This window comes from Lepisosteus oculatus, chromosome 15 (assembly GCF_040954835.1).
Source record: "Lepisosteus oculatus isolate fLepOcu1 chromosome 15, fLepOcu1.hap2, whole genome shotgun sequence".
In the NCBI taxonomy this organism is placed as follows: Eukaryota; Metazoa; Chordata; class Actinopteri; order Semionotiformes; family Lepisosteidae; genus Lepisosteus; species Lepisosteus oculatus.
The window spans coordinates 8,045,613-8,070,547 of NC_090710.1; the positions used below are offsets into that span (position 1 = coordinate 8,045,613).

The 24,935-nt window shown below is 36.4% G+C and overlaps 1 protein-coding gene across 3 annotated transcripts in view; it reads right to left on the reverse strand.

The window, feature by feature from the left end:
• The window catches only part of gpc5a (glypican 5a), a 320,984-nt gene that overhangs the window by 189,919 nt on the left and 106,130 nt on the right, over positions 1-24,935 (reverse strand). For all 3 annotated transcript variants that reach the window (XM_069178958.1, XM_015363661.2, XM_015363662.2), the window contains one exon: positions 5,556-5,676. In XM_069178958.1, the coding sequence (XP_069035059.1) occupies positions 5,556-5,676 (121 nt within the window). The remainder of the gene's footprint in view (positions 1-5,555; positions 5,677-24,935) is intronic.

Below are 24,935 nucleotides of genomic sequence, written 5' to 3' on the forward strand. Positions count from 1 at the left end.
CAAAAGTTTTAATTCCATTAAGGAGGAAACCAAATCTGCACTTTATTTGTGTGGGCTAACTTTCTTCCCAAAATATTTTACAGTATGTACACTTTATTGTGCTCAACAACTAAGTGTAAATCTTGAGACTCCAGAAAACTGTGAATATTTAACATTTTTGTCAGATGTGGTTAATAGTCCACCCCCACCCCAAAAGGGTTTACTGTGGTAGGATATTGTACCAATTTAGTCCATTGCATTCCATTCAATTTATGAGCCAGGAGTCCAGGAGGGGCTTTAAAAATGAATTAAGAACAAAATCCATACTGTAAATTTGAATATTTAGTTACCTGCAAGAGAATATATACAGTATATTTCATGTATCATTGATGAAAAACTGAATACCTTACAATAATTATTTATATGACTATTACTATTATTCTCAGTGTTAGAATTTTAAGTGTTAAAAACTCCACAAGAATGTAGATGGCAGCAATGCATTATTACTCAAGGAAGTGATATTTAATTATATAAATATACATGGACACCGCCACAACAGAAAGATGGGTATTCGTCTAATTCAAAATGTATATATTCAAGCCTGACCTCTCAATTTTCTGGAAATGAGAGTACAGTCTCCCTGTCTCCTTTTATTCTGCAATCAAGGACAAATCACAAGAATTCTACTGCTAGCATTCTGTGCCTAGATAAAATTGTTGGAGAATACTTTATATTCTTATCAAAGTCATGGATTTAGACACTTTTTTCTTACATAAAAAGTGAATGAGAATTTTATATGTAATAGAAAGCAACAAGAACTTATTTGCAGAGGGATTTACATTAGCAAATAATAAGAACAAAGTATTTTTAAAAATAATATTCAAACATACAGCATGATTTATGTTAAAGAAAATAAATTAAATATGCCTTTTAATTATAAACATATAGCAGCAGATTTAAAAAAGTGACCAGGTAAAATACATATTTTGTCTGGGGTCATGCACCACACAATATTGTGAATTTCTACCTTTGAAAGCTTAATGAATTATTGAACACTGAACAAAGGAACATAATGACAAAAAATCTATATATACTGTATCTATACACAAATTATGCAATTGATTGAAGCGTAAGAACATTGGGCTGATCGTTTTAGTACCTACTGTAGCATTACATTGAACTAAAGTGACAAAAAAGCCCTTGCAATGGCATTATTCTAACAAAAACGCCAAAGCCAGATTATTTACTTTTAAAATATTGTATAATACTTTTACCTAATTTATCTGATTTGTGAAAGGCTTTGGTATAGGGTTATGATAAACAAAGTTGGTCCCAAATAGTTTTTTTACTCTAAATCCAAATTTAAAGGCGGCTATACTTTTATATTGTATAGACAGATACTGGTGTGACTATCATTTTCCAATACCTGGGAAGGATCAAGATTTTTAAACTGAAAACAGCAATGGTGTGTTTCCCTTTGAACTTCCTTCATGCAAAATTTTAAAATAACTAAAAAAGGAGTTTAATACTAGCCTTGGATGTAAACTAGAATGTAAAACTAATACAATCTATTATTTTACTAATATTAAAGAGAATAGTGAGATAAATATCTCAGTTTAAATAATTTTCTATTAGTAATTTAAAAGTTAAATACGAATCTGAAGCAAAGCAAATTATTATTTGATATTGTTAACTTTTAACCTTATTTGAATTAATAATTGTGAAGAGATAATAGATACCCCAGCAGTTATTAGCAGAGGTGACGTTAAAAGAGTGACCTGCTTTGAAATTAAATGTATTTATTATGAGAAGGATAAACATATAAACTTTGAGAGCATATATAAAATATTATTATCTATTGTTCGGGTGTCCATTTGTTCCACAAAACCCCCACAAAACTCAATGTCACCCATTCCGATCAATCTTACTCACCTTCATGTTTCTAGCTAAGGACTCCAAAAATATGGACAAACAGCTATGATGGAAGCCCCTGTGTCAGTAGCAGCATTCCAAGCCTCCACAGTCCCCCCACTGGCAATATGGATCTTAAACATCAAAAGCTCAATCTAAAAAATATCACAACCACTTCCAGTGATCTTAGCAAAGGGAATGTATACTTTTCAAACACAGTGTCAAAACCTTTTTTTAATTGCAGTTAAACTTGCCAACTATATACTGTACATTTCTGCTCCTTAAAGAGGTCCAGATTACATTCAATGTCCAGCAACAGGAAATAGCCATGTTCAGCATAATGGACAAACAAGATGAGTCATGCAGTAATCTGCAGTAATGGAATCATTTAAAGTTCATATAGGAGTAAAACAAGAGTCATTGCCACAATTCTATTTTCAATATTTCTGAGTGTCATGCTCCACTGGTTCACACATATGTTTCCTGGAGGAGCTGAATTACCAAATGGAGAGTAAAATTTTTAATCTCTATCAACTCTGCTCCAAAATTAAAATTACCTCAGTATGTTTATAACGCTTCTGTATGTGCCTTGATAGTACACCCAGATGTCAGCAAATTGGAGATCTTGAGTGTCTGAAGAGTGCACTTCCTATATCTTGTAAGTTAAATTTCACAGAAGGCTGATATACTTGAAAACATCCAGCATCACCTGAGATCTACATATGCAGATATTGGTCACTTGAAAAAGCAAGAGTTTCAGAATCACAAAATCAAAAGTGCAACCAGATTGATGGTCTATTGTGCAATCATCATTCCTACCTTACTGTAGGGGATTGATACATACAGTTGGTATTTCTTGCATTAGGAATTATCTTTTCACATACCCCAGCTTGCTCTCCATGAGAAACACAGACAGGGATAGAGCCTGGGATCAGAGCACAGGGTCTGCCATTGTACGGCACCCCTGGAGCAGTTGGGGTTAAGGGCCTTGCTCAGGAGCCCAATGGAGTAGGATTCCTCTGCCGACTGCAGAATTTGAACCGGCAACCTTCCAGCCACAGAGCCACCGCTCCGCCCCTGTAAGTGTTCTCTCCAAAGCTGGAGCATTCCATGATCATCTATAATATGTTCCACAGGGCTGGTCATACTGTGTGGATGTCAGAATCCAGGTTGAAAAGAAGGGTCTTTTATCCTGGCTTATACTTTACAAGGCACACACACCAGAGGAACACAGAAAAGGGGGTTTCAAAGATACTGTATGAGAAAGGCAAACATGAAGATGTGCACCATCAAAATCAACTCATTGAAGATTATAGCCCTTGAATAAAAAAAACAAATGGAAAAGTACTGACTAAAAATTCCACCACTTTGTGATTCCAAGGTGTCAATATGAGAAAGCAATGTGGGAACCTTTAAGATAGCTCACCAAGTCTGTATATTGTGGTCCTGAGAATTACCTGCTCAACCTGCCAAAGATTGTGTTGATTACTTATTGGTCTGATCAGTCACCTTTGGGCTCATAGAAGACAACTACAGTATTTGCAATCATGAGGGACAGACAAACAACAAATCATCATCCTCACAGGTGATCTCTCATGATGTAACAATCATGGAGCCCGAAGACTGGACTTTTTATGTAGTTATACAACAATCGTACATAGCTGCCAATATGGTCTAGCTCTGTGTGTGTTCTTTGAGTGGGTGAGCCTGACTTTTGTAGCATCCTCTCAGTTCACAATCCCTTCTTGGTATGCATGTTATGGAATGAAGCAGTCACAAAAAAAGTGATCCACCGGTGATTTAATTTATCTAATGGGGGTCATTTATAGATGCATTCTATGTTCTAGTTTTTAACATTCTACAACATTCTTTTTCTCTCTCAGAGTCACCACAGCCAAGGGGAAAAATATGGATAGGCTTCCATCCTGCATGTGTCCAGAGGGAGCTTTTTCTTTCTGTTACTCAGACCCTTCTGTTTGATACCTTAATTCTACGATAATTCTGTTGTTATAGCAATGTGGTTTTATGGTTTCATTCATTAGATGTAATAATTTGTATTACAAAATAAAGGCATAGTTGAATAAATGTAACGGTAAAAATATTCCTCTGATACATATCGGACAACCCTCCCATTGTCAGAAAAAAAATGACCAAGTGAGTCACATAACTTTTTTTTGTTTCGCTGATATACTGAGAGGCACAAAGTTAAAAGAAAAAAGAATACTTACAAAGCATACTTATAAATTAACACATAAACTAGTATTTAAAAATTATTTATAAAGACAGTGAGTCTCTTAACCTAGAGAGTACCCAAAGATAGTCTCACTTGCTCCTTCAAACCTTCATGGACCAACTTTACAGTAACCAAAAGTGACATAGTAGCATAGGAAAATAATGCAACAAAAGACCCTTCATATACTGTAATAAGATAAGATAAGATCACTTTATTAGCCATATGCAATTTCTTGAATTAGGAATTTGTCTTTTCGCATACCCCAGCTTGCTCAGGGGGCCAACAGAGTAGGAATCATCTGTCAGCCACAGGATTTGAACCAACAACCTTCCACAGGCAGAGATCCTTAGCCACAGTGCCACCGCTCCACCATCTCTCTAATAAGGATTCACAACTATGAGAACCGTTTCTCTACACCAGATAAAGCATCTCAGTCTTTCATCAAATATAAAAAATCCTTTTATGCATACATTTATGCACAAATTCTGAGTTTTTAAGTCATAATTCTGAGTTTTTAAGTCGCAATTGCGAGATACGTACCATAGCGTGTTTTTTTTTAACTTCCTGGCGGAAACAAGCTTCCATAGATAGCTGTTATGTTCAAAACGCAAAACATTTACATTAAGAGTTCTGAAAAATCATATTTTTTTAAAACTAAACTAATGGCAACATTGTAATAATTGAAAATGTGATGTTTAAACAGGCATTGTCTGATTAGTAGATTGAGGAATTATACAGTATAAGGTTATATACTGTAAACTATTTAAAGCAAACTACAAGGGAGCATCCTTATTTTATCCCTTACTTACAGTATCTCCCATTGTCAAAAGAATTGCTCTTGCATTAATATATTGTGGATAAAATGGCTCACTGTCACGCCCGACATCCCTCCCTAGAGGGCACTCCACTGCTCCCATTATTGTCCATGTGATTAAGCTCTCCAAGTGTACCCTTTTAGCGTTATTACTTAAGACCAGCTCCTCCCGTCCTCGGGGCTTATCATTAGGGTAAGATGTCGCGAGGCCCGCCTAGCAGGAGGAAACCCTATGACCATCTTCTGAGGGCATAGGCCTCATCCCCGACACCTCCCACTTCCTGAGCCCAGGGTCTGGAGGATCCCTTGGACCTCCATGTGTTGTTTGTCCGTGTGCTCCCCCCTCCCGGGAATTTTAACTTTGTCGCGTCCCAGAATGGATTCCTTGTTGATGGACTCTCGGACTGTGCTTTGACCTGCCCTTGAACCCGTTTGGATTTGGATGCCGGTTTGTCTTCCCCGTACACAGTCTCACGGATTGTCACTATTATTTTGTGCACTATAAACCCCTGTGTGTTCCCTTTTACCACGCCTCCTGTTTTCTCTAGCTCTTACCGCATCGCATAGGGTCTTCTACAAGATCTGACACGGATTTCAGTCCGTGTTCGTGACACTCACCTGATTGATGTGTTTCAGTTTATCAATGATCTGGTTTATTAAAGGATCGGTTCCTTTCACTTTTACTTCTGGGTTGGCCATCTGAGCTTTAATGCCATTGCCAACTACTCGGAGGGTGTAACTGGAAAAGAAAACAGAAAAACTAGTACTACTTATTTGTTATAGATTCCAGTATGACAAGGAACAATAAAAACAAGTTTAGTAACCTATGTTTTGGTGGATGCTAAACAAAATTATAAGCATAATACATTTTTGTTTACTTTATTCCTTCTAATACAAATATGCGCAGACAATAATACAAGTATTTTTATTTAACTGTTATATAAAAATAAATTATTTTTTTAATGTATCACATGTTGTTATACCCTCCTTGGATGTATTTCTCACTGCCAGATGTCCACTAAGTTTTAGAGCAGTGGTCTATCATGAACTGGAGTGATTTAAGAAACAACTAAAATATCTAAATAAACACCTAAAGATGTGGTTGTTACTGAGCTACAAAAAAAGAGGTATGATCTGCAAATATAACTTGCTATTACTATAAAAATAGACCAGTATTGTACAATTACTATGAAGAAAGCAAATAAAAACAGAAGCAAAAAACAGATATGTGAGGTATGATGGTGTAAAAACTGCAATTTTCCATTCCCACCTAGAGACAAATGTGAGAGGGTTACCCAGAAAGGAGTCACCTCTAATGTCTGACACCATATACACTACAATTTTGTCAATTTACACAGACAATCCTTGACATTTCCTAGCTAATACACAGTTTCCTTGAATGGCACACATAGAGGACTAGATTTACAGTATACTGTAGCTATAAAAGTTGCACATGCTCTTAATTCTTAGGTCACTCATATGCTAATTATAACAGCCCTTTATGTTTTAACTTACAAAAAACAGCATTTTTAATAAATCCATTAAACCAACCTTCATGGGGATGGCACATACATAGGAACTGGGCCTAAAAAGAGGATCGAATGCAGCAAGACAGTAAAAGAGAGAAAGAGAGGAATCATCATCATAGAAAGAGAATATTGACTCATGGGAGAGTTTACCTCTTTTAAACAGACCAGAAACATGTTACAACTCAGCTAACTGCAGCCGCAGGAGTGGTGATTAGACTTGACCCAAGTGCAAGAAACCGAAGAGTGGTGGAAACACTCAAAGAGACCAGATTGGTTGGGAATCGAGCACTCCAGGATGGAGGGAAAGTGAAGTGCTAATAGGGGGTCTCCTTGAGACCAGGCTAGGTGTACGCTATCAGCCTAGTCTCCCAGGATCATTACTCCGACCGAAGCTCTCAGGTGCAATCAGCATCGGATACCCAGGTGCCCTTTGAACCAATCAGGGGAGACATCCGCTAGGAACAGGGGACAAAAGTGTCCCGTCCTGTAGTCCCCTCTCATCTTCCAGAGCCCCATCTCAGTACAGCCACTGGGGAGGCTTCTAGTCAGAGCCCGGGAACAAACGAATCCTCAGAGACTGAGACTATCAGCGGTGTCGCTTATTCGGTTTTGGAGCAGATTCCTAATGCCTGGCTCCCTAGGAAAGAGAGGTGAAGACTTCACTGGGGCGCTGGTTGGTAGCTAGGAAGGGAATAGAAAAAGTGACCAAAGCAGCCCAAAAAGAAAAGTGATAGAGAAGAAAAGAGCCCTGAAGTGCTGGAAGAAAAAGGCTGCCCCAAAGCGAAGCTGAGAAGGCAGGAGCGATGAGGGCATTTGGAGAAAGGGGCCACAATCCGTGTTAGGTTTTTTCAGTGAGGGCAATTGCTGAGGAATCCTCATTACGGGACAGCAGATCAGGCAATCAATATAAATGAGATCAATATAAATGAGATCAGGCAATCAATGGAATGTGGGAGCCAACTGAGTATGGTCCAAGTACCAAGGCAGAGGAGCAGTCCGAGAAAGTCATTGAAAGATCAGCCTGAAGGAACAGAAGAGCATGGGCTGTGAGAAGGCATACTGCCAGGGAGGAGGTAAGAGGAAAACTGGAATAATGATGAAGCCCCGCAACAGAGGTGCCTTGGCATTATAAAGGAAAAGGGGGAATTGAATAATTGGGATAATAATATTTAGAATGGATCGGATGAAAGGTCTGAGTGGCAAGCCCTGGAAAACAGTGAATCCTCATGAGAATGCCCCAGTTTCCCAGGGTAACCTGAGGCCGAGAGACGCTGCAGGAAAGCAATAATAACAACACCTACTGTACTGCAGATTATGTCTAGGTAATCCGAACACAATAGGATAACCGTACTCTTTATATACTCTTTAGCTATTTTGTTCATTAGAGGGAATTCTCGTTTCCTGTATTTTGAAATTCACAGGCTAGAATCTCATTTTGGTTAATAATGCATTGTTTAAAATAGAAAAATTGGTTCCCATTAATTTGTTAACATCAGTTTAATTAGAGATTTAGTCTTGAACTGCATAATTTTGCTTAATATGAAGCAGGTTCCCCCTGCTATTTAAGGTGTTTATCACAGAAATGTTCTATTTCTGTAGATGGCAGGACCTGTAAATGTCTGTAAATAATAAATGTGAAACATTCTGTGATAATAATAATAATAATAATAATAATAATAATAATAATTGCTTACACTTATATAGCGCTTTTCTGGACATTCCACTCAAAGTTCTTTACAGGTAATGGGGACTCCCCTCTACCACCAATGTGCAGCATCCACCTGGATGATGCGACGGAAGCCATAGTGTGCCAGAATGCTCACCACACATTAGCTATTAGTGGGGAGGAGAGCAGAGTAATGAAGCCAATTCATAGATGTGGATTATTAGGAGGCCACGACTGGTAAGGGCCAATAGGAAATTTGGCCAGGACGCCGGGGTAATTAAAAATAATAAAAAATGTTATTAAGCCATCCGATCATTACCCCATAACTGTGCTGGAGAATAAAGAAGTCTTGTGCTTTGATATGCCTACAGTAGTATTCCCCGATTTTAGTGGGTAAACATATCATAAATCTTTGTAATTTGTTTGCAAACTGGTGTCAGGACCGTATGTTTGCATTTATTTGATAATTTCTTACTTTACAATTTTATCATCCCCTTTTTTAACAATATTATTTAAATAACAAATAATACATGTTAAATAATGCATGTGAAGCTATATATTATAAAAGTATTTAAAGTAATGGGATTATGCATTGAGTATTTTATTCTCAAAATATGTGCAATCCGGTTACATGAGTGTGAGGCATGCATGTGGTTCATGAATTTGAATTGGATAAAAGCTGAGGATACTGTGCTCTGGGTACAGAGAATAACTGACTGTAGTATGAATGGTGGTTTTGCATTTTGATATCTCTCTTGAAGACCTCATAGAGGAAAGTCATTTCTGCATCTTAATTATTATTTATGATGATGATAATGCAATTTCTCTGATATTATTTCATTTTTCACTATAGGCAAGCGTTGTTTATTCCGTATTGATGTGAAATATAAGTGGGGGTCTTACTTTAAAAGTACATAGTGAATTAGAGAACTTGATGCAGTATGTACAGTATGTGAGTTACATATTTTAACTGAATATATAATATAATTTGTGGTTTATCTTTAATGTACATTTGTACATTGATTTATGTTTAATGTTTCTGCATAAGCAATGACAGCAGGTGGATTTGAATGGAGAATTTCTATGATGTAAGTTCTATCTTTTCTATTCCGACGTGCCAGTGAATAAAATGATTCAGTTCCTGTGTCATCCTTTAACTCCATCAAGCACAATACAGAGTAGGAGCGTGTTATGCATTGAAGGTTTTGAGGCTATCCTTTTCAAGTTTGCCATATTCTATTATTTTAATTGCAAAACTAGGCTTCATGAACTGTATGTATTAGAACTTATTTCAAAGCTAGATTCCAAACCACTTTTGATTTGAATAACAAATCCAGGATGGGCAATGTATGTTTAATGCAAAGCAAGTTTTCAGATACTGAAATCATAACCCTACAGACCTTTAAAAATGAGAATGACAGCTACCTTTATTGAAAACATTTCCTTGACACGTTCCACTGTACTACTGTACTGCTTCAAAAACAAACATTTTAAGTAATACTCTTTATTTTATGTTCTCTGTCACTTGAGTGACAGAATCAGCTATATGATAAGAAATTCCCCAGGGGCTAGAAAAGATCCAGTGTTGTCAGATTGAAAGTATGCAGACACACAGTTCAATTAAATTTAACATTCAAAAACATTATGTTCAGTGTACAATATATTCACCAATCTGTTATTGTTTTTAATGTTTTTAATTAAATATTTACTTAACCCTTGAAGGAAACAATGCAAGAGAAATCTCAGACCATTTACCAATAATGTTCCTTGAATCCTTCATTGTTTAGAAGGGCATGTCTAGATTCGAACTGACATCTGTCTCATAAATAATCAAATGAATCAAAATACATAAAAACAGCTCAACGGTGTGGATCAGGGGTCACTAACACTTCAGTCACAGTCAACCGCTAGCTCTCTCTTCCAATGAGCAGCTTGCCTTAAGCTTTGAAAATTCCCCCACTTAAAAAATATAGAAGTAACCTAACCATGGATTTTGGGATGTACAGTAACAATGCAAATCAATATTAAGGAGCATAATTTGCTACCACTGGTATCATGGATGGAAAGGCGGTCTGTCAATAAATAAGCAAAAGATGTTCTATTTTAATTAAGGAGGGTTTTATGTGTTAAAAACAAGTGTTTCTATCTCATCTTCATTGTGAAAGCTGTCATTGAACAAAGAGAATTGTCCGCAAGCATTTTTCAACACAATGCAATAATTCTGAAAAAAAGACTTTCCTATGGGATAAATGAAGCCTGTGTTAAAAAAGTGAACTGAATCCAGCATGACAAGTACAGCAGTTGTATATTTACTAAACCAGTGAAGAAAGTTATTGTAGTAATAAAGCTGTTATTTGTTAGACTGAAAACAAAGCAGATTTTATAGATTTTAAGAACACTGTGATATTTATTTCCAATAATCTAGAAGAATTTAAAGACTTCACCAACAGGTTTGAAATTATTTTTCTATGTTCTAAAGTACAGTTAGAGACAGAGTGCACAGCAAGAATGGTATCCAATGCAATAGAACAGTTAAAAAGAATTTTGAATATGTGCAAGTTATTTCTATTTACTTCAAATATTGTTGAAGTCTTCACCGTTTAAGTGGAAATCTTGACACTGTTGCTTTGAAAGTCATAAGTGGGGGAACAGAAATGTTTAATGTGCTTGACAATTATTTTATCAAAAGGAATGTGCCAACTGGGCAGCTTATATCAAAAACAACAAATGGGGTACCAGTAATGGGTAGGCATCATGATAAGTTTCATTGTAAAATTACAAAGCAGACTCTGATTACCCTCATTTCTTGGTTATTAAAATAAGTTTTGATTGTGCAAAAGTCTTCCAAAATCATCAATATCCATATGTTTTCAGTGAGATGTTAATCCATGTTTAACAATGGTTTTCTACACACTGAGGACCAGTGGCTAAGTGTTGATTTTATTTCCATTGTCTCTAAAAACAAAGTTTCCATGCAGCTGAGAAATGAAAGTACCACACAAGTAACAGACAATGAATGACTGTCTGAAAGATGTGACATAAGAAGTGAACAGCCTAAGCTGTGAATAAAAAGGGAAATAAATGGCAATTACAAACATAATGCAGTTAAAATCATAACCTTTAGATTACAAATGCAAGACAAATGCAACATTTTCCTTCAGTGCTTCAAATGCTGGTAGTAAACAAAGCCAAGGCAGGTCTCCTGGGCAAAATCCAAGGACAGTAGGGTCTCAACATCTGCAGATTTAACATTTGCAAATTTGCTTATTTGCATTTCGTTCTAGCTGATGAGATCCTATATGGGAAGAGTAGAACAGGAAGAAACCAAGCTGAACTTCCACGTTAGCTGCGCAACAGACTAGGATTGCAAGATGAATCTAGCTGGTGAGCCACTCACTGCCACCTGCCAAAGTACGTACTACAGAGCATCTGCTTCGCAACATGAAGTTTTTTTATTGTAATGAAAGCTCCCGGGTGTGTCAGCATGGTGGGGAATGACAGACTGGAGACAATTTTACAGGCTCACATACAGTTTAATTGGAGTGTGGCGTTCTTCTCACAGAGGCAGAGAGAAAAAGTGCAGGCTGGAAGCAGAGGAGGGATATGTGCTGTTTATTTTAGCTGATCAATAAGTTTGTGATTACTGTTATGTCATATATAACTATATATTCTGTAGTATAACTATGTGACAGAATATGGGTGGACTTAGTTATACGGTAGGGAAATTTAACTCGGCAATAAACCTTTTGCGAATGTTGAGACTCTACTGTACAGTACACTACTGACTAGGCTTGGCCTGACATTCAGGATAAGATTTAATGATTAATGTTTTTCTTGATTTTAAGCATTGGAATCGTGCATGATGTTTACTTCAAACACCTTGGAAATTGATGTTAGTGTTATTTATGAAAAAGATCACTATGTAACCTGGATTGGGTAGTATTGGAAATGGATATCAACTTTTTTCATATTTGTGGAAAGTGACATCCATCTACAACTGTTACTGATTTTGGACTCTTGTGGATACAGACAAGTAACATCCTCACAACAGCAGTATAATTTTGCCCCACATATCTTGATGAGTCTGTCTTTTCTGACATGAATTCAAACAAATCAAAATACCAAACCCATCTGACTGATGCACATCTTAATAATTCCACATAATAATTCCCTCTCAACATACAAGCTGAATTCCACACTTCAGTGGACTCCATCATTTTTAAGACAGATTATTAAATTATTTTATAATTGTTAAATGTTTACTTTACAATCATCAATCAATACATTTTGAGTACATGTAGTTCAGGATTTATTTTATTAATCTCCTGTAGCTCTCAACAAAAAAGGTTGGAAACTCCTGATCTACTCTGTTTGAATGTACCTGTTTTTTTAAATATGGTATTTTTGTTGTGGCTCTAACACCCAAATTATTCAACATCATCACTGCTTCTATCCTTCCTATTATCACTCAGGTCTATCCTATCTGACAGGTATCAGGCTCCCATAATCTGCTGTCTACCCTCAATGACATAACTTAATCCTATCAAACAAAATAAACACCAGAGGATGAGTTTATCAAGTTCATGCAATCAACTATCATGCCTCATATAAAAGGTACTGCACGGTTAACCCCCCCAAAAAAAATCTGAAGCTTTTTCTGCTTTTGAAATGTGCAGTACCTTATTTTAGGACAATATACAGTGTTTCCATGCTTTGGGGTTTCTCTGGCTTACAGATGTTTTTTTTTTCTGTATTTGGAAACCAGGTATTTTTGTCCAGCAGCAGCAGCCATCAAGTCAATTCAAAACATTGTGATGGTATTCAAATGTGGAGACTAAGTCTATGCATTGTACTTCAGTATTTTGTGTTTTAGTTTGTATTTTATGTTTTGATCATATCTTCTGTCTCTCAGTCTTTAACTAGGAGTTTCTAAAAGTCAAGCCTACAGCTTTTAAAAAAATAACTGTCCTAAGTTAAGTGTGGCATGATGAATATGATCTCGATGTAAAAAAAGAACAACCATCTGCTCTTATTTTTTTTCCCTGGGAAACCCAGTAATGCATCATGTCTCTTCATGTAAACCCTCTTGTGAAGCCCTATTAATATAAATCAAAGTATACACACATACAATTAACAAATACTGTATATTGATTAAGCAATTAATTATTTGTTTCATGTGCACAAAACTCTAGAAATGATAACAATTAACATCTTCAGCCTCCACTATAATTATGAATATACATATATACAGAGGTGTATACAGTACTATTCAAACTTTTGGTAATACCAACTAATTCTTCAGGAAATTGAAAATTTAATTAAATATGTTATATCTGATGCATAATGAAAAATTCTAAAATGTATATCACAAAAACAGGGAAAATTTAGAATGTTATGTCAAGGACTAAGGATTCAAAGTAATATTACAAAAAAGATCTAAAAGTATCTGATGAAGTCAACACTGAGAAATAACCAAGAACCCAGAGAAAACATTATGTCTAAAAAGTAGTATAATTAAATATGAAAAAAGGAGGGTTTTATTAAATTAACTAAGTGAAACTTTTAATCATAGCACCTGTAATTCTAGTTTTTTATGGGCTAACAGAGGCTTATGTAGTAGAACTGAGGTCTTGGAAAAGATAAAAGTATTTTAAAATTGAAAAAGAGATACACATTAGACATGTCTGAGTAGAATTAAGTCACAGAAAATTAGTCTTAACATCAAGATTTTTAGCAATAACACAAAACAATGTATTTGAAAAAGAAAAGCAGAGAGATAAATTAACTTGCATACTTCTAACACTGTTATGAAATGAAGGGTCAATAAATGTTGAGGTGGACATTATTCATTATTCCAATTGCTTTAGAAGATAATAAAAACTGAAGGTCTCCACAAAACATAAAAAATAATAACAATATACTAACATCCAGCTGTACCATGTAGAAAATGATTTATTTGTTGAAGATTTACTTTTCAGCTTGAAACAATCCAAACTATACTACTAGTAAGGAATTATGTCTCTAAGAAACAGCAAGCTGGAAATTTGAAATTGATGCCTGGATGTAATTCCAATCAATCAGGGATTACATAGACTCAGAGAAAGACAACATAATGGATTAGATATTGAATTATCTCCAAGACATCTGGAATACTAATGCAATATCCATCCATTCATCTTCTAACTGTTTTGTCAAATTCAGGGGCGCAGGTGAGACAGAGCCTATCATAGCAAAAAAAATGTGGCAGATTACACCCTGGGTGGGACACCAGTACTTCACAGAGCAGACACACAGACATTCAAACACTCACAACCAGATCCAGTTTTTCAAGAAGCCAATTAACCTACTAGTGTGTGTTTGAACTGTGCTAAGAAACCGGAGCCCCTGAAAACATTTAGTGAACATACAAACTACACACAGATAGCACCTCGGGTCTTGAAATTGAATCCAGCACTGTGATTTAGCAAATCCAATGATCACCAATGATTTAGCACTGTGCCACCATGCTGCCCTACTAAAAAAAAACACTGAAGCTTAAGTGCTTTTAACAAATACATGATAGACAATATATACGAGGCAGTGAAACCAAGAGATTCTTTAACAATTCACCAAGTCACCAAGGTAATCAGTGTCTAGATGACTAGAGGAGCGACAAATGTTGTTCTTCTCAATATTTTTAGTTATCTTTCAAATGTAAAAGAGGCACCTGTCAGCCCAATAATCTTCCCTCCTTCTACATGTACCGAGCTTTTTATCAAAACCCATCTACAATTAAGCTTTTTGCATTTTGTTTTAATGCCTATTGTCAAGCCAATATATCACAAAAGGCAATAGAGAAACAGAAGTAAAATAACATAAAAGATTATATGATACCATTTTGGTATCTTCAGAAAGATTCCTTGGTTCTTATGTACAGTCTTTTTATACTCATTTAATCAACTCAACTGCCTATGCTTACTTTAAACTCTAATGTCTGCCACTGATTCTAAGGAACAAGCAAAGAGATGTGTTGCTCTTCATAACAGACTGTGGTAATACTCTGGGGTATTTGTGAAGCCTGAGTCTATAACAATTAGTATGATTACCACAGGAGTCAATACAAGAAATGAATGATTTTTAAATCAAAAAGCTGGATTAATATGATCAATGCAAATAAACTGTTTATTAATTCAGCACAATTAATCCCACCATGCAAAATGGGTATGTTAACATAATTGAGCTTGTTATACAGTATATTTCAATTATAAGATTTAAAGGAGAGATTTAAATTTCATTATTCCACATACAGTGTATGAATGAATTTTATCCATACTTCAAGAATTATATTGATGAGATAAAACATACTTTAGCAACCCAAAAAACACACTATCTTCATAATAATTAATAAAAATAACCTCATACTGTGACATTGTCCTTCTCTGTCCTGTCTCTCATTTCCGGTTCTTTGCTGTCCTTCCGGTGTTTCTCTCTCTGTGGGGTTATATATTTCTTGGTCTTTCATTCTGCCGATGCTCAGCACTGACGTTTGGATGTCCCGAGATCCACCTAGCACCAGGTCGCCCCATGTCCGCTACCTGAGGGCATGTTTCTATTCGGCATTTCCTGAACAGCTGAGCCTGGGCTAAACCCCCGTCTTGCCGCTATGCATAGGGTCTTTTCGCTCTCCTGCCATTCTATGGGTCGTCCTTTCCGAAATCCGTGACAAAGGCCAGTTACTGCCATTAATGTGGGGATGCATCAGAGCCCAAGTTACCAGAAAGTGGTGGAATACTCAAGGAGACCTGATTGGCTGAGGGCTAGAATGCTCCGGGAAAATGGGAAAAGCGAACATAGAATAATTAATTACTGGCAGGCGGGGCTTAATCAGCCCATGCCAGACAGTAATGGAAAAGAAAAAGAAAAAAACAGATCTGACAGGCAGAGCAGGGATAGCCGCAGCTGGTCAGCAAAGAGAGAAACACAACAGCCTGGGAGATGCCAGCTGTCTGCATCCCTGGCGACTAAAGAGAGATGTTGAGATGTCCAAGTGCAAGCCGCAAAAGACTGCTCATCCCAGCCCACCGACTGGAATCTAAGACCCTCGGCTCCGGGACAGAATCTGCTACCAATCCCCAGAAGGAAAGGGGCCAGAAAGATCTGGAAGGCAGCCCTCCAATTGGCTAGGGGTGCAGGACAGCAAGCCCACAGGCTGACGCTTGGGACAGAAAAATAGAAGTCTCCTCAAGTCATAGCTGTAATTGTCCCCAGGGGCTTTACTGAGAGGAGGGGTCTCGCCAAGCTGGCAAGGCAGGAAACCCCCACACAGTGGTCCAGTCAGAAGGCCCAGAAGTCTCCTTCAAGACAAGGCCAGGCTCGTACTCCCAAGTCTCCCAAGTCCACTCTCTGACTGAAGCTCCTGGGTGTGATCAGAGTTGGATACCCAGACATTGGATCTGTCCTAAGATTTTACAGAAATGCTGTTTCTGTTAGAAACAGATAGAGTGGATACAGGATGACTGGCTCCCGAGGATGGAATAGAAACCTCTGCTGGGTCACTGAAAGGAGACTAGGGAAAAAATGAGAAAGAAAGAATAGAAACCAGACAGCCCGAGAGACAGGAGGTGAGGGAAGGAAAAGAGCCCTTGACTGAGAGAGGACACCACCCCAAAGAGGAGGCAGAGAAAAGAAAAAGTGCAAGGGACAGGGAACAGGACCCAAAACTGGGCTGTGGGTGATGTGACGGGATGCATGGACAAAGCCATGGGAGACCAGTGGGGAAGAGTCCAGGGATCCCAATGTGGAGGCCCGGAGACACCGAACAGTCAGAGCTAGAGCAGCTGTACAGGGCTGCATGAGGAGAGCCCTGGGGTCCCGGACAGCGGGAGGTGTCTCCTGGAAAAGATGCAAGCTCAGAAAACATCCAGAGAGTCCAGGACAAAGGTCTGAGAATGCCATCAGGAACTTGAACAGAGTTGAGAACTGTACGGAGAAAGCCCTGGGGTCAAGGATGACAGAAGCTGCCATGTGGATGTGGAAGGAACCATGGAGAAGGCAGACCAGGATTCCCAGCAGAGACCTGATGTCTCCATGCAGTCCAGTTCAAATGCTGCGGTGCACAGTGCAATCCTGGAACTGGTGTGCTCTGAATTGGAATCTGAGCAGACTGCCGCAGCGTCTACCCGCAGGGTGGTCAGCGTCCAGTCCAGGGATCTCGAAACAGCCCGTCAACGGAATTGGGCAGCCTCGGCTACGGAGCAGAATCCTGTGCCGAGCTACCAGAAAAAAAGGAGGATGCTCGGGTATCTCAGTCTTGGAATGGAATCCTGATGCCCAGCCCCATGGGAGAACAGGAATTTGACTTCAGAACGGAATCCTGGCACCAAGAATCAAAGCCTGGGGTGTAAATGGGCTTCAGGATCCAGGGTGAGATGACCACCTGGAGAGCCTGCTGAGGCATCTGCCTAGGGAACCGGAGATCAGGAACAGACAGAATGGAGTAAAAATAAAAATGGAACTGGAGAAAAAAGGGCCGACGTGAGAACTAAAAGGAGGTGAAAAGGACAAGGATAGATCGCTTTTGAAGCAGGGCTTCAGCTTTAAATAGAGAAATTAGAGATCATTTAATTCTTTAACATTTTTAACATTTTGTCCTTAGAATGAAAGGTTGCTTTACTTTTAGTGATTTATTAATACACACACCTGATAAAAATAGTGTCTTAATAATTTTACTATTAATACCGTTTTAACATCAACATATTAAATATTGTATATATTTAAATAGGGCCCCGACTAGCTCTGTTGGTAGAGCATGAGGTTCATAATCTCAGGGTACTGGGTTTGTGTCCCATGTCGGGCGGTAGGTCCTCCATGTTGGAGGTTGGGCACAACGCTAACAACTTTGTCCCGTAAAAAACTCATGTTATGGTAACAGCAACAGGATGTTTGCTGCCCCTACATGCCGGAAGGCATAACAAGCAAATATCCACATATTAAAATAGTTCAATTGTTAAATTAATTATAAAGTCTCTACTCTCTTACTGGTAAATCAATTATTTGAGAAACAGAACATCTAGTCTAGTGAGCTTTTGGAATATACACGTAGCTTTAGTGGTCTGGAATGTGGTTGCACAGTGTTTAGTGTTGCTGCCTTGCAGGACTCGGGCCATGGGTTAAATTCTGAATCTGGTGTACTATTTCTGTGGACTTCTTATCTTCTCCCCATGTTTGAGTGGGTTTCCTCCTTTGCTCCAGTTTCCCCTCCACTGTAGAAAGATGGAGTAAAGCCCCTCTCAGTAAAGCCCCTTCTGACTGACCGGCAGGTTAATTGGCTTCTGGGAAATAGTCCCTAGTGTGATTATGTGCGTTTATGCGCCTGTGTATGCCCTGTGATGTACTGGTGTCCCATCATAAATATAATCAGTGCTATTCTACAAAATAATTATGATATAATATAGTGATAAAATACATAAAATTGATAGATTTTACATTCATAAGATGGTTTATAATTTTCCTTTAGAACAGTTTGCAACTCATAACATTTCATGATATTTCTAAGTATGGGCTACTATGGTTACATTGTGTGTTCCCCAGACATACGCTCCAATGTCATCTACTGTACACTTTTTAAAGGATCTATTTGCTTTATACAATAAAGGAGTGCTGAAATATTAATATTGTTTAGACAAGACTGAAATCAGAAGACACACAGACTTGCTGTAACCACAATAGCAAACAATGGGAATACGGTATTTCAGGATTTAATAATTGTCCTACTCTGCCATTGGTTCTAATCTGCATGCTTATGGAGATGCTATTAATACCCACAAAAGTACAGTATCTTATGTTCTTCACAGTATCATATGGCTCATAATAACACAACATGAACATCATCATGTCCAAAGAAAAAGGTTGCAGTGAAATATCCACTCAGTTTTATTTATTTTCTTTTTACTTGGGCTTGACCCAGAGATAGACAAAGTCCCTGGGTCCTCCAACAGGTGCAAGTATACCACAATGCAGCATAATTATCATTACTAAAGATCATTAAAAATAATCAGCATATCAGAGACACAAAAGACTTAAAAACTCTGTTGCTCTTTTTTATACTGGTGAATGTTAGCATTCTAAGTTAGTTTTAAAATCAATAATACTGTTGATACACAGTAGTCATCTGCCATTTCTATACTTTGTGATTGGCTTATTCTCCAGTTTAAAAAAAAACATTTACTTGGTACAACTACATTCAATCACACAAAGTACTGAAAAAAACAACAGCTTTGGCGATTCTAGTTGAGAAAAATGGATGCAGGTAACTGCAAAGAATTATGAAGATACAAAGGTGTTTTGCCAGTTAAAGAGTTATAATTTAGATTAAGCCAGTGAAGTGGTCATCTGGGATGCAAAGGATCAATCAAAGTATAATTAACACAGTGATGAGTGACCATGGGGACACCAGTGATCAATTGTGTGGAATGGTATAAAGCATTAAGTTTACAAGAACAATTTTATAAGGCATTCTGTAAACAACACCACCATACACAGTATCAATGAAGGAGATTATAGACATTGGAAGTGGTATAAACCAGTATACTGTATATTGTGATAAGGAATGCAAAGCATAGAGCTGACATATATACATGTCATGTATTTTTTTAATAACATAAAAGTCTGTAATTTATTAATACAAGTTTAGGAAATTAAACATTATCCTATCAGATGCATTGATATGGTTTGCGCCAAATATGTCTTAAATATTTTGTGACCATTAGTCTGAGAGCAGTTCAGATTGTTTTTACATTGAATAGCATAAATGTAATTTTATCATACTTTATCAGAAAAAGCAGCTACCAGAAAGCCTACTGAGTTTTATCAAAACTAATCTGCAAATCATTCATTACTGATTCATAGCTGGTCTAGTTGAGCATGAGTGTAAACACTAGGTAATTTGTAAAGCAGGTCACACCCAACACAAAATGAATTATATTAATCACTACAAATGAACAAAAATCACTCTATATACAGTATATATATTTAAAAACAAAAATGTTCTTGGGATATACAAACTAGCTAATTATCAGTTTACCCTTTTTGTGCAAGGAAAATTTGGAACCTGGTGTTTTATGAGTCATCAGTGTCAGTTATGGAATTATCATTGCTTAAGTTATCCAATTCTATTACAGCCTATATTGTTCATATTGATATCTATTGCAATGCAAGTGTTTCAACAAGTGACATCACAAGAAGCAATACCCAGTAAAAGCAGAATGCACACATTAATAATGCATTTTTAATCATATTTGAAATATACAAAATAACATCACGATTGCACTTTTTATTTTCTCTAGCGAGAAGTACTTTCCTTCCACTTTAATAACATAAATATGACATTTTTGTCTTTGAAAAACATTAATTAAGTACATTAAGATTTTCCAGTTTCTACTTTAAAAAAATATATATTATGTGTCTGTTATTTAAACTTTGAATACATACTCCAAATATGGAGGTATACTGTAACGCATCTATTAGGACTAAAGTGGTAATATTGTAAAAGATATGCTTAATGGTTTTTGCACACAGGTTTATGCTTTACAATTCTGAAGTGAACCTGTAGGAATGCATACTGTAATTACAATGTAATAATTTACTGACTTTAGTCTAGTGAATATTTCATCCAGATAATAACATTTTGAAATTAAACATAAAATAGCAAAGTAGTAACCATTAGTCTGAACCATTTTATTCAATTATTAATTTCCAGATTTATTCTGCACCACATCATTCATTTCCCCATATGTCTGAAATAATAAATCAACAAAATCTGTTCTCCAGTCAAGCAACATGATTCTATTATTCATATTCTAATATTAAAGTGCAAAAAAGATGATTTGTTGATGCACTTCAGTGTGGGTCTACTGTCTCTATCTCTTGTTCAGTAATAAGACAGAAGTCATGAATAAATTTTGATGATTAAAGGCAATTACAAACATGACATTAAAGTAAATTAATAACAAAAATAAAAAATACACAAAACAATTAAATTAATTAGGGACATGTGTTCATGCTGTAAACACTTTATGCAAATGTAAAGAATAATCTTTCTAATGTTTTATTGGTCTCATAGTTGTGTTGATATGTCATAACTATGGCAGTATCCTAATTAGCCAATTGGCACTTAACAACACCTCACATTACACATCAATCATTTTCTATCACCTGTGTGTTTAACAAAATCAGACTGGAAATTTTTAGAACATTCAAGAGATGACTAGTAAGCAACACAATTTGATGTGCTTTAAGACACATATTTGCAGAAATACTTAAGTTTCCTTTTATAAATCTATTGTACAACAAAGTTTGTCCCTCATTTTTGCTAGGGACCAAAAGTTGTTTTCTTTCAGCATCAATTTAGAAGACAGGTTCTCCCCCAGACAGTTATTAATTGTAAACACCGCTCTTTTGCCTTTAAAAGATTTATGTCTACTTCCCAGTACATTCAGGTGGGATGTTGGTAGTTTTTTGAAGAAAAGGCTGGACTGTCTGTGAAGCTGTTCTTTCAGAACTTACTCATATTATAGCTCTAGGCTGTGTGATTTACTTGCTTGTGTTTCTAAGCAGACATTTTATTTTTTTAACTATCATTTCACTAAAACATTCCCATGTTATCTCTGATACAGTGTAGTTCAAGCTTTACTATTCTTTTACTTATGTAATATTGGAAAAAATGTTATATTATTTTTGTATTTATTAAAATTCTGTAATAAATGTCTCTGCCTTCCACTCTCCCTTATTAACTTGTGCTTGTGGCTTATTATACTGATAAACTACTTCCTGGTCTTTCTTTGTTTTACATAGAGTGTTCTTTGTCCTTAAATTTTAATAATTGATTTATAAACCCTTCTGAATTAGTTTTCTACCATTTGATTTGCTTGCTCAAATATGATACAGTATGTGAGTTAAACAGAATCTGTTTAAACTGTTTACATCTATTCTCTACTGAATCTACATTAATTCTATGCCTTTCTATTTTTTTAAAGTCAGTGTACTGTATGTATCATTCCTTCATAGTTCGATTTTATAACATTGTGAACCCTTGCTTCCAAATATTTTTCTCACCCCTGTAACTCCTCATTTTATCTTGATCTGAATTGAAAAAAAAAATATCTACAGGCTCTTTCCTAGGTCTTCCAACAAACTGAGTAGGGAAGCAATGACTATCCAAGCCTACCGTTTAGTTTTGTGTCTGATATTCTTGGAAGTTTTTCCCAATATTTCCCAAGGTTAAAATCTCATATGATAATAATTTCTTATTTTACACGTATTATAATTGATAACTGAATTTGGAGGTCTGTAGTATAACCCTAACACTGTCTTTTGACTTTATTATGTCTGATGCAGTGTAGACTCTTTGACACTTCATTCATCTACAGATTCTATGCCTAAATTATCTTTCTGGTATATAGTGTTACAACTCTACCTCTTCTTTCCTGCCTCTTTGGAATCCTGCATAATTTTGTATTAGTCACCATCACTCTCTGTTGGTTGTATCATTGTCAGCTTCAAATTAGTCACCAAATTCTTAGACAGAGAGCCAATAAATCATATAAGAAAGTTGTCATTTCTGAAATGAATCATTACATATATTATACTTATCCAGAAACAGGACAAATGAAGTGGTAAATATACATTGGCTTGTATTTTGGAGTTTGATTTTTTTTAAACAGAAAATCTTAATAGCTTTTCGTTTTTAACAAAAAAAGTAGTCAGATAGATCAATGATCTGACAAGCATTGGTAGTGTTTAGTTTCCCACAGGCTGGTGTTCTTGATACTCTGGTTCATTTTTAATACTTCATTTATAAATTACAGGAAGAGATGATCAGTTTGACAAATTCCAAACGACAATAAAGGAATTTTGTAAGAACTTGTTTTGCCAGGAATCAAGTGGATAAATATTTCATCTATAGTAATTTGAACAGGGAGCTGGTATGCTTAGTGTCCATGCACAGTCTCCTTTTAAGTTAAAAGAAAAGCTAACTTAGATTGTTGCATTTCCTTAATAAACTAAAACCAAAAAATAAGGACTAAATTTCTGCATCAATGTGTTTTAACCAAACTTTTTTTATTTAAAAAATCCTCACCGGTCTTAATCTTTGTTATCATGGAAGGTTCCATACTGTACCTTGAAGCTGTCTGCTTCATGAACACTTTAGCCGCAATATTAAGATTAGTCCTTTTTGCAAGGTGCCATGCAATACAGATACAAAGTTCAGTCTTGTCCTGTTGATTACAATTTCAGGTAGTGGACAAAAAAATGGAAACACCGAGGTAATAGCGCATAGGGCCGTCTCAGGCATTGTGCCATGATATCCCATAAAAAGTAATTAGCATTGACTTACCTTCTAATTGAATGAATTCACCAAAACCTTGCCAATACAATGTTTCCCACAACATTACAAATTCACCAGAACTATTCACTACTGGAACCAAGTACTAAGGGCTGTAGAGGTCTTTAAGTTGGTAATAAATGTGCCATAAATAAAGTGACAATAAATGTGTGTAAATTTGTTTGTTCAAAACATGGTGAAGGATCATGTCACATTTCTACTCTGCTCAATAGTCCATTTCCTGTTCTCTTTGAATCACTGGACTCAAAAACAAGTGTTGCCAGGTGAAATAAGCAGTTTGTGCACTGCAACCCAATTTATGGTATCACACTCAACAGAATTATCGGCAGACCACTCTTATTCTGGCTGCTTGCACCCCAGGTTTGAGCAGTTGTAAATGTGCAGTCAAATGATCTGTAGTTGCTTTTCTGTTTTGCCTTGCACTTTTAATTAATGAATGCATTAAATTTGTCACCAAATACTTAGACAGAGAGTTTTTAACAAAAGAATATGTGCTTCAAGCCCACTCTTGCCTTTGCTGATGAGATGTGTTCCATGCTGAATTCACCTTAGACTCCATTGTTCATGAAACATGCCAAAGGTGCCCCAACAATCACCTCCCTTTCAAATAATGACATTTCCTTTTGCAGCCATACTAGTCATAATTATAGGCAGCTAGGCATGTCCATGTTTTTTATTCAAGACTCCAAGCATGCTGAGATGCTATTTGCTTAATTAAGGCATGAGCAACACCTTTGTGGAAGCCTGTGCTTCCAAAATACAGTACTTTGCTTCTCCCATTTATACAATTTATACAAGTGTTTCAACTTTTTTAATACATGCATGTCTTTTTAAAAAGTTTAAAAAGATCTGATGTGACAAATACTCTAATTGCTAATTGGATTGCAAATTGCTAAACTTTGTCAGTTCTGATAGCTGTTTTCTGAGGTAGTCTTTCTTCTCATTACTTAAGATATTCACAGCATCCTGTAAGGCAGAGGTTCCCAATCCTGGTTCTGGTGACCAATATACCTGTTGGTTTTTGTTCCAGTCAAACCCTTGGTTACATAATTAAACTGTTAATTGACTGAATCATAATATAATTAATTTGAACTGTTTGTTCCTGGCCCTTAAACATGTTGGAGCTTTAACCGTTATATTTTGTAAATGGCATAAAATTTCAAATATAAAATAATTTATAATAAAACTCAAGGCTAGAAACAAAATGCCAATATTCCAATGAAGAAATTAGATCAATTAAGCCTTCAATTATCTAATTTAGGTGGGATGGAATGAAAACCAGCAGGTGTCTGGGCCTCCAGGACAAAGATTGGGAACCCCCGCTGTAAGCAAAGGTGAACACTATAGTGTTGTGTAATATCGAGAAATATAATATTGCGGTGTAAATGCAGTCTGTTCCTGTTCATATTACTTCAGTAAAT